Consider the following 10,954-nt stretch of genomic DNA (forward strand, 5'->3'; position numbering starts at 1 on the left):
TGTATCAACCATTCACATTTTATTCTCACAACCTTTTCAATTCAATAAATCTATATCCAAATTCATTCATTGCTTCATTGTCCTTGTTATCTAATTTTGATTCAAAGCAAGAGGATCGCCATCACACATTAAATAATCATGTACTTAAGGACTAATAAGATATTAAACTAATTCTTATCATAAGAATTATTAATATTTTATTTCTTATAATAGTAATAGTTCTATCTTTTCTAAGAAGTTAGCTTAGGTCTTAAAAAATCAAGGACACCCATAAAAAAGAAGAATGAATGATCTTAAACCAGAGGGAATCTTTAAAAGCTTGGTTCGGCAAATATAATAGAGTATATTAGAATAAAACTTATTAAAAAAAAGAAAAGAAATTAATATACTCAACACGTAAAATATGAAGTGTAATAAGGAGAAGTTATTTAAATATACTTTATTTTAAACTTTTGATTTTCTATATGTGAGTTAAATACTATAGCAACCATTGTAACTGTGGCTACTCAACCATCGTCATCATCCATTATTTATTAATGTGTATAAAATAAAATTATTAATTTGAAAAAGTAACATGATATAACGTGAATATATAGAATTAGTGTCCAATTTATTAAAATATCTAATTGTTGCTTGAAATATATTTAGTTATCAAATATTTTTTTCATGTATGTTAAGATATTTTCTAAATGAAGGCTATGATATACTTGAACTTTATGATAAATATTATATAAATATATACTGTTAGTGTAACCATATTATAATTGGCAAGATTTAACACATAGTCAATGTGATGTGAAAACCTGTGTGATATGGCATAATTGATGACATAACAAGGAGTCTTGACTTGGAGGCAAATATCTTGAAGATCTTGGAAAAGCTATTTTAGGCAATGTGTTGTAACTTGAAGACAAGATCATATCAAGACCATATTTAGAGAGATTTGATTAGAGACTAAATATGGGTGGAGCTTAATTGAAGAAATACTTATCAATGATATGATTGAAGACTATTGATGGTATGATTTGAAGAAATTTTAATGAGGATGATTGAAGACTATTAAGGGCAAGATTTGAAGACATGCCTATTGTTGGCATAATTGAGATGATTGATTAAAGATCTTTCTAGGGAAGATTTGAAGACCAAACTTGGGTGAATTGAAGATCAAGTTTGGCAAGTTTCGTGAAGACGCACAAAGACGTGTGCCCCTTGCAAGGGGACTGTTTGATGAGAAACTGAGGAGGTAGGCTAATTGGCGGTGGGTCTTAAGGTCGTCCGCAACGTAACCAAAACTCAGTCAAGTCAGCAGTTAGGGTCATGTTGCAATTCATGTTATAACAGGAGTTGCAATAACTAATTTTGGAAGGTTTTTAAATTAGTAGCCGCGGAGATTCTAAAAGAGGTATGTGCTATATTTAATACGTTGAGGCGTCTATATAAGCTACCTTGCTCTGATATTGTGTGTGTCTCTTGTGGAGGAGAGTGTGTGAGCACTAGACAATCTAGAGAGGGTAGTGCTCTTTATTGTTGAGAGAGTAAATAACAAGTGTTTGTACTCATCTATTTTCACCTCTTTTAGTATATTATTTATCTCCGGGCTTGGCCCCCCAGACATAGACGAGTGGACGCCGAACTGGGTTACCAATCTTGTGTGTCTCCTTCTTGTTTGGTTTGTATGAGCTTTTCTATGAGTGCTTAAGTATTCTCTAAACCATAAATCACATCGCCCGGAACTAGCATATACTTTTAATTAAAATTAATAAATTAAAATGTATAATGTAGATTGATCTCAAAACATGTCCATCTCAATATTTTATAAAATATTTTTTAGCACTCAATATACTTTTCCCTTAAAAAATTATTAAAATTTAGAATTTATATCTTGATTCCTTTTTAGTATATTAGAGTTTTGAAATTAAAATAATACACACACTTTTTCAATAAGGGATCATTGAAAAAAACAAAATAAAAAGAGAAGAATTGTCAATATATATATATATATATATATATATATATATATATATATATATATATTAAGAAAAGAAACTATAACTTTTTCTTTTTTAAATATCAGGAGGAATATTAGGAAGCATGGGAGAAATTCATCAAATAAATGTCTTATTTTTCAATCATGTTCGCACAACAAACTCCTTGACTTATTCCAACAAAATATGTTAATAATTTTAAATAGTTTTATTATATTTACACAACAAAAAAAAAGTAAAAAATAATAATAAAAAAAATCATGAATGAGCTTTAAAAAAAACAACACAATATAACTAAAAGTTTTCTTTTAAAATATTGATCATATAATTTTATAGAACTTTTACTGATTTAATTTTCAATAATTACATTAAACACACAATTAGTCTATTTTTTAAAATATTAATATTAATCTAAACATAAAATAGTTTAATTTATCAATATACATATACACACACATTATATTTTAAAATATCTTTAAATAGCCAACAGCCTTTTAATTATGGATCTCCTGTAAATGAGTAAAGTCATGAATTTTGTTTCTCTTATAGTGAGACTACATGGTATAATTAAAAAACTCATATACATTCTAATTAACTAACTAACGTGTGACTAGTCTTTATTTGTGAAAAAATAAAGTCTCTAAAAAAACAAGGTGAAAACGAAATTAAAAATAATCATATAAAATCTTGAAAAACAAGAAAAATAATAATTAAAATTAAGCCCAACAACTTCCCTTGTAAGAATTCCGGGAACGCCACAGTGAAAAGTCATCTTTGATGACCCTGAACGTGTGATGAAACAGTAAATAGGTCAAGCTAGAAGGGTATTCTAGTAATTCTCTACTTCACCCTCCAATAAAAGCACAATGACCCAAGAGCGCATCCCTTCCCCGGGGCCTGGCGAGCCTGAGAGAGCGAGAGAGCAAACCCCCCCTTCTCCGGTGAGATCAGCCCTCCTTCGCCGATCATCACTCCTCTCCACCTCTCTCTCGCTCGCTCCTGCTCCCGATCTCAATCTTTGGACAATCGCTGGTCTCGATCTTGATCCGTTTGCTGCCGATCGAACCCTAACCCTAGCCCTTGATGGCCGCCGCCACCGCTGCAGCAACCGCCGATCCTTCGACTCCAGTACGCGCGAGAGGCTCGCCATGGTCTCATGTTGTACGTGGAGAGCCGGATCCTGCGCTGGCGTCGCCATCGTCACCATCATCGGGTCCGATCTCGACTCCGGAGCTGCAGTCTGTGGAGAGCCCGGTTGAGGGTTTGGATTCTGATGCTTCTGCTGCTGGAGCGAAGGGGAAGAAGCCGGCGTGGAACAAGCCGTCGAATGGGTTGGTTGAGGCTGGGCCTGTCATGGGGGCTGTGTCGTGGCCTGCGCTTGGGGAAGCCACTCGTGCTTCGCCGAAATCTTCGTCCGCGGATTCTCTCAAGTCTCTCTCTGATGGATCGGCTTCTGCTCCTCCGGTTTTTCTCTGATCTCTAATTTATTTTCTTGGTTTTCCTGTTTAGTAGTTATATTTTGTTCGTATTGATAGAAGAATCAGATCCTGTGATGGTGTAGCTAGCATTTATATGGATTTTTGTTTCGATATTAGGTGAATGTGGTTGTTCCTTCTCAATCGAAACCGAGTTCTAGTAATCAAAACACTAATCATGTTCAAAATCATGCGATGCCTGCTCGGCAGAAATCTATGAAGCAGCGCAGCGGGGGCAGTGGTGGCCATGCATTGGCCAACGGTGGACTAGAACCACTCTCGCCCCTGCCTGCTCTGGCAGAGACGCCTCAGGGTGTGATGGACAAGCAGGCTGGATTAAAACCCTCTCCTAAAGATCTTCCGAACAAGCACAACAATCACAACAATCACAACAACTGGGACCATGGTCCTAGGGGCTCTGGGTTCACTCCGCTGCCACAGAGTGATCACCATCGGGGTTATCATGGTGGTGGCAGGAGGAATGGTAATAGTGGCAGTGGCCCCCATCAGGGTGGCTATATGAACCGCCGGGATCATGATCGTGGGGGATATGATTGGAACTCACCACGTGCCTTGAGTGGCCGAGATGGTCCCATGCAGCCACTGCCAGGGCAACGGGGTGCCCCACGGGCATTTATGCGGGCGCCACCACCACCACCACCTCCTGCACCTCTCTCAGTACCACCATACATCCCTCCTCCTCCATTGCGGCCGTATATGAGCCCCATTGGCTTACCTGGTGAGTTGCCTGGTTTTTATTGCTTCTCAGCCTACAATGTCTTGATATTGTTTCTGGTGGTCTGTTGATGTTTATCTATCTGCCAGAGATGCACTCTATCTATGTCCAAGGTCGTCCTACTCCGGAGACTCTCAGGAACATCCCTTTGCCTGCTCCTGTAGCTCCTCCCATGCTTTTTTATCAACCATTAGATTCACGTGCTTTATTATTGAAGCAGATAGAGTACTATTTTAGGTAATCACTGTTGATGGTTGAAGGGTTATCCTAGTTATCACTTGGATGTATATGTCTTGAATATTTATTTATTTATTTATTTTTTGTGTGGTTGTTTTCCTCTTGCAGTACAGCGAATTTGTGTAAAGACACATACTTACGGCAAAAAATGGATGATCAAGGATGGGTTCCAGTATCTTTGATTGCTGGCTTTAATAAAGTGAGTTGTTTGTTTGTACAACTTTACAAATGTTTGGATTTAATTATTACCCACATCATTGATTGAGTGATTTTTCTGCCCTTTTCTCCATTGTTTACTTTGGAATTCACGTTCTTCTACATTTTTAGCTACTCAGCATGTGATGGATTTTTTTTTTGTCCTTTTTCTGACAAGCCTACTGATTTTCTATTATTAGTTTTTCATGAATGATGTTTATTTGTCCTATATGTTAATATGTAGGTTTAATAATCTTTAATCTTCATGTGGACATGTTTAATTTTGGTGAGTCGTAGATGTTATTCATTGAGATGATGTTTGCATAATGTAGCAGGCTGTGTATTGTATCACAAAGGTGCATGTCTATGTATGTTTGTTTCAATTTGCCTTACTAGATCTTTTTTTTTTTTTGGGGTGTGTGTGTACTGCAACTTTAGGAATGAGTGGAAAGTAGTGATGTTTGAGATCCTTTCCTTGAGATATGGCACTTAGTTATGCTATAATTTTGGAAGAAAATTTTATTTGCAAAGTCTTATATTAATCCAATGTCATGGTGCCTACTTTTTAGAATGTAGCTGCTAAGTGATTGTAAGGAAGTTGCCTCTTCCATAGAGGGGTTGTGCTTTATTTATTAATGTGCTGCCTGAACAAGAATGTAAGAAGTTTAAGGTCTTTAACTCCAGTTATTTATTTGCAATAGTTATGGTGTCTTTGATGGATGTTGTGACATGGTTTATTAAATTACAAAATGGTAGACATCATACTGTTTAATGTTATTACATCATGTTAGTTTTTTGTCACAATATATTGAGACTATCATTAAAAGTGAAAAGTATGGTATTTGGCATTTCCTCACCGTCTTGTCACTCTTCCCAACCTTGACAAGTTATAAAATTATGATCATTTGTCAATTTAGTTGGGAGTAAAAATGTTCTGAAGTCTCGTAGCGTGATTTGCATGAGTTTTGTTCTGAGTTGGAATGCTTTTAGTGTATTCAGCATACCATAATATAACGAGAAGCCCAAGGCTGTTTGGCAACCTCTTGTTGGTAAAATTTTTGGACCTCATTTTTTTTTTTTGGGGTCTGTTGTGAGCTTGCTGCCTTTCGACTTCGGAGCATGAATATGCATGATTTTGTTTACATGCTTGTGACACCATTATTCATATTATGCTGGAGTTCTGAGCAAATGGCAAATTCCAAATAACACTTAAAGTTATGCATATGTGGCATTTTGAAGTTTGTAACAGAGAGATGATAGGACTATCTTGATGGAGCTTGTTGATATATTTATCTACTTATGCTTGCTTGTGTGCATGTGATTTATGAATTTTATTTTTTATTTTTTTATGTGGTGTTCACGAGGTGTAAATATTTTCTGGGTAATGATTATGATGAATTATGTTATCATTTATGATAACTACAGATGAGACAGAGCCTGATAATTTGAGTAAAGGAAACAATCTCTATAATTGGTCCAGAGATAATTCTTTAAGTTTGTTCAGACATTAATCTTAATACACTAAGTTGTCAACCTGACCTCATTTCATATAGCTTCATTTGAGATCTGATTCCTGTTACCAAACTAATCTGGTAATTTTTTGAATTTTCTTTTGTTGTAAGCCTCTTAGAATATATCTGTATCCATTTCATTTTGGCGGGTCATCTGTTTCTCCATATGGTAGAGAAGTAGGCTAGTCTTCTCTTGTTCCCCCTTATTCTTTCTAGTCTTGTGCCTAAAATCCTGATTCTTAACTTATTTCTTCCTACTTATCCTTATGAATCTCTCACTCACCATATCCTCTCTCTCTCTCTCTTTCTCTCTCTCTCACTCATGCACACGCTTTAATTTTAGATAATTTTTTAATCTGATTCAGTTCTGTTGGAGGATCCAGAGGGCTTATTTGGCCTGCAAATCATTACTGAACTTGATTCCCTATATAGTTTTATGTATGCACTGACTTAACAAGATATTATGATGACCTGAAATTTGTGTAGGCCAGCCAAGTACATTGTTGTATTTTTGTAGAATCCATGTGGAGGTGCATTGAGCAATATCTAGTTTGTATTTCATGCTTTTGTGATTGATAGTTCCTCTTGACTTGTAGTTAGCATGATTGTGACATGGCTTGCTTATGCCATTTGATCTTTTTTGTTCTTTTGTATGCTGACCTGTGTAATCCATAACATTGATGATATATTGCTGTGGCCTATATCTTGTGCTGTATCAATCTTATCTAAGTAGATTTCTACATTTTCTTTCCCATCATAAAGAAATGGATAGAAATGTTTGTCTATTTGTTTATTGTATTTCAAATTAATAGTTTTTTTTTATTTTTGCAAATCTATTGCTGATTATGATTGTATAAGATTCTTTCCTTGTAAATATCATACCAAGATCTTTTATTTTCATTGTTTGATGTTTTTTTTTTCCATTTCAATGATACTATTTTTTCCCTCATTTTTTTCATGATTACAATGATATTACTACTTGTGTATATCTTCAAAAATGAATAAATGTGTATATAACATAAAAAGACATTTGCTTATCTACCCCCCTCAAATTTATATAGAGAATTATATGTTTCTTGACGAATTTCACCTGAATATTGACCGTAGGGTTATTTTAAAAAATATTTGTGGTTTAATTGTCAAAATAATATATGAAAAATGTGTTGATTTGCTCCTTAACAATTTTTTTAATAAAGTTTTTTTCTAAAATGTTTGAAGCAAATAAATTTTTAAAAACACAAAGTATGGATGAAAGTGTTTGATAAATTAGAAAAATTTAGATTTTTAAAATATTTTCAAAACAAACTGGCCCTTACTCTCCTTTCTTTTCTCATTATTTTTTTTGGAGCTTTTTCATAACAAGAACCAGTTCATGGTTCAAAAGCGTCATACTTTGTTTTTATTATTAAAATGCAAAATTGAATGCAAAATTATGAATGACTTGTACATTACATGATCATATATGGTCTCTAGTTATCTTTTTTTAGGTTCATTGTATAACCAACTGTTGCAGTATTTCTATTTTCAATTTATGGGTCATGGAGAATGAATGAATTTGTAAAGAAGATTCTCAAAACTTTTCATTAATTATACTTGCTGATTACTCTAATTCTCAGACTCATGTCCTGCTGCTTTGGCTTACAATTAAGCTCTGGTTTTATTGCATTGAAAATGGGTTATTATTAAATTTTCATTTTCTTGTCATATTATTGTTTTCTGCTTGAATTTGTTTTTGTGTATTTTTATGCAGAAAGAAAATTGTCTTGTGCTATTTTGTGCTGCAGGTCAAGCAAATGACAAATGACGTACAGTATATATTGGATACAATAAGAGTGTCAAGTGTAGTGGAAGTTCAGGTACAGATTTTAGGAATTTTAATTTTTATCTAATTGATTTATTTTTAAAAAGAATTAGTAAATAACCTTTGATTGTTTGATTGATTGAAATTAGTAACAGTAGTTTGTTATTGGAATGATTCCAGAGTAGCTAGGGGAGGAGTTACTTTATATTACTAGGCAGCTTTCATATTTGGACTATTTGTGAATTAAGCCCTTTATTCATGGATAGTTCTGTGATTTAATTATAATAGTGTTTGTTATGATGCCATATGCTTATCTTGTGAAGATTGAAAATATTGGAACTCATACTGACTATGATTGCTAACTCTTTAATGGGGATTTTTTTTAATAAATATTTTGGCCATGCCCACATTTGTTACTAAATACTAGTGTTGGATGTACTTGGATGCTCAACACTCATATGCGCATCCTGGTAACACTGCTTTATACACTGTTTTTGTTTCAGGTTATTGGCCTGTGAGGGTGAGTGTTTGTCTGTTTTGATTATTTGTGTTGACAAAATGTTCTATTTAGTCCACAAATTAACATGTGAATGCCCATTTTGGGCCATTTGTCCAAGTTCATGTACTAGGGACCAAAATGAATAATCACCTCTTAAAGGAGTAAATTGAACCCTTTTTTTTGAATAGAGGACCAAAACAAACAAATGCCCTCTCTGGAGGTACCATTAGCAGCTTTATTCTACCAAAATACTACCCTGAAGTCCCTTTTTCTGTAAACAAGCTTAAATTTACATTTTGTTACTTCAAAACCCCTAGATCAACATGAGCATCCAACTCCATTGCTAGAATTCATGTATATTTAAAGCAGGTTCGCCTCTCAAGCTGATAGAATGCCCTTTTTCATGGCACTGTGTCACCACACAGGGCAAACATGGCGACATAAAATGGAAGGTGAGGAATGGGTTTTTCTTGCTACTATAACGCTCAACTTGCTCAACTCCAAGTCATAAGATTATGAAAAGATAAATTTACTCCTCCATTCTTGTTACATAATAAATGGAAAAAAAATATTAGATAAATATTTAAAATATAGGTAATATTAAAGTTCATTTTGAAGTAGGGTTTGATTTTTAAGGGCAAAATTTCTATTTGAAGTGACGCAATGTTGACTTGATTAATCTAATTAAAATAAACAAAATTTATGCAGACAATTTTATTTCCTAATTATTGACTTGTTTATTGGTACTTTTCAAATATTAATTATATTTATTCATTTAGTTAAATTTCATTAAAAAATTATGCCCTACATCAATTATGTAAAATTTGGAGTAAACTTCTATCTGCATTGGTTTGTTTTGTCTTATTATTACCAATGAAAAAAGTACTTTGTAATGTTTTTCTTATTCTTGATCAATGTCTATAAAATATTTACTAATTTTATTGATATTAATTAATTAGTTAATTAAATTTTGTGGAAAGGGGTTTATGGTTTTTGCAAGTGAAACATAAGCTATATAGATTTATTAAACACCATCCTTGATAGACCATATGATTTGTAGAGTGAGTTCATTGTGGATATATTTGAGGACATGGCTTTGACTTTGATAAAAATGCTCTGGCAATTTATTACTCTATGGTTAGTTATTAATACATTTCTTTTGTTGTTTGCATGCCCATGATGCAGCAAGGTATCAGTGAATCTAACAAAAATGTTTTTTAATTTAGTTTCCAGTAGCATTGACTAATGTGGATCATTTTTTGATAGAAAATTTGATAAATTATTTCTGGTAAGTTTAAAAGTGTATGCTAATTTGTCTTAAGTTTGAATATTGTTTTTTACTCGATTAAAATATCTTGAAACTATTATGAGTCTTGTTTTTCAGATTTCAACTGGGAAAATCATAACTGAGGGAGACAACTTCCAAGTTTCAACCTGTTCAATTATCAAAAAGCCAAAAAAATATTGCCTTCGAAACTCGTAAATGTGATTCGCTGGCTTATTGATTAAAATTTTTTGAATGACCGGTAGTCAAGAATTTAGGTAACTGTAGATACTTAATATGAAACTTTATGTACTTGAAAAGCTTAGTTTATGACATCCTGTTAGGGTAATTTTTGTGCACATGTGAAAGTTTAAAATCTTTTGTGTAACACTGATATGCCAGAAACTTGGATTAATTACCCTTGACATCTATGTTTTCTACATTCTAACTTGTGATCATGTCAAAAACGCATGCCATGCCCAACTGCTATTGTCTGTTGCACTTCTACCAGCTCTTTCATGTTTTGATTCAAATGAAAATAAAAAAAAATGCTACTTTGGTTTCTTTCTAGTTAAGAGGGCTGGTTCTTTTGTTCCATTTCTGATGATGTTATTCTCCTCTACTTAAAAACCATTGCCTTTCTATTTCTTTAGGGTGACCGAATTAGGAAGCGTTACGATTGGATGACTTGGTTATTGCCCTCACCTCATCAATTGAACACTGCTGCTGGACCATCATCTCCTGAAACATCAAACTACGAAACACTTGTGGCTCAAGCTCAAAACCTTGGATTAGAGGAATCTGACACCACTCAGACCGAGGATGCTCAATCAAAATACGGAAACTAATGCCCTATTTTCTCTTTGGATGGGCTATGTTTGGGATGGCGGAGGGAAGTATTTTCTAACGGAGAATTTAATGACCGGTACTTGGTCCTTTTTTTGACGTGGGATCTTTCATTGTGTGGTTATTTTTCATAGAGGGGAAAACATAAAAAGGATATAAATTTTATATAACAAAATTAAAAAAAAAATTAAAAGACAATATCAAAGAAATAGCGAGGTAAAGCTATTAGTATGTCTTGTATAGTTTGAGTTGGCCTCAGTGTGATGGTGCTTGTTTTGCAATTTTCGGGCGATTTTCTGAGGCCATATGTTCTATTTGCCCTTCTCTTTATGTGTTAACTTGCCTCTTTGTCTTATGGGGTGGGTGGAAGATGGATGGATGGATGGATGGATTCTCATGTGCTTA

At 33.9% G+C, this 10,954-nt stretch overlaps 1 protein-coding gene across 4 annotated transcripts; it reads left to right on the forward strand.

Annotated features, from left to right (window-relative positions):
* The first annotated feature begins 2,879 nt into the window (after positions 1-2,879).
* LOC120259399 (la-related protein 1C-like) lies at positions 2,880-10,954 on the forward strand. Of its 4 annotated transcripts, none has more exons than XR_005536106.1 (7): positions 2,880-3,449; positions 3,581-4,199; positions 4,286-4,433; positions 4,542-4,632; positions 7,924-7,995; positions 9,824-9,981; positions 10,357-10,443. XR_005536106.1 is itself a non-coding variant. In XM_039267010.1 (7 exons), the coding sequence occupies exons 1-6, from the start codon at positions 3,069-3,071 to the stop codon at positions 9,920-9,922; spliced, it is 1,410 nt and encodes a 469-aa protein (XP_039122944.1). In that variant the 5' UTR covers positions 2,880-3,068; the 3' UTR covers positions 9,923-9,924; positions 10,357-10,466. The 4 variants fall into 4 exon arrangements, 3 of the variants coding, with proteins under 3 accessions (XP_039122944.1, XP_039122927.1, XP_039122934.1); XM_039267010.1 differs by having other exon boundaries at positions 9,824-9,924; positions 10,357-10,466; XM_039266993.1 differs by lacking the exon at positions 9,824-9,981 and having other exon boundaries at positions 10,357-10,954.

This window comes from Dioscorea cayenensis, chromosome 1, assembly GCF_009730915.1.
Source record: "Dioscorea cayenensis subsp. rotundata cultivar TDr96_F1 chromosome 1, TDr96_F1_v2_PseudoChromosome.rev07_lg8_w22 25.fasta, whole genome shotgun sequence".
In the NCBI taxonomy this organism is placed as follows: Eukaryota; Viridiplantae; Streptophyta; class Magnoliopsida; order Dioscoreales; family Dioscoreaceae; genus Dioscorea; species Dioscorea cayenensis.

Coding starts and splice junctions, on each gene's coding strand:
- LOC120259399 (XM_039266993.1), top strand. CDS start 3,069: ATGGCCGCCGCCACCGCTGCAGCAACCGCCGATCCTTCGACTCCAGTA. Junction 4,200..4,285: donor GAGCCCCATTGGCTTACCTG/GTGAGTTGCCTG, acceptor TCTATCTGCCAG/AGATGCACTCTATCTATGTC. Junction 4,434..4,541: donor CAGATAGAGTACTATTTTAG/GTAATCACTGTT, acceptor TTCCTCTTGCAG/TACAGCGAATTTGTGTAAAG.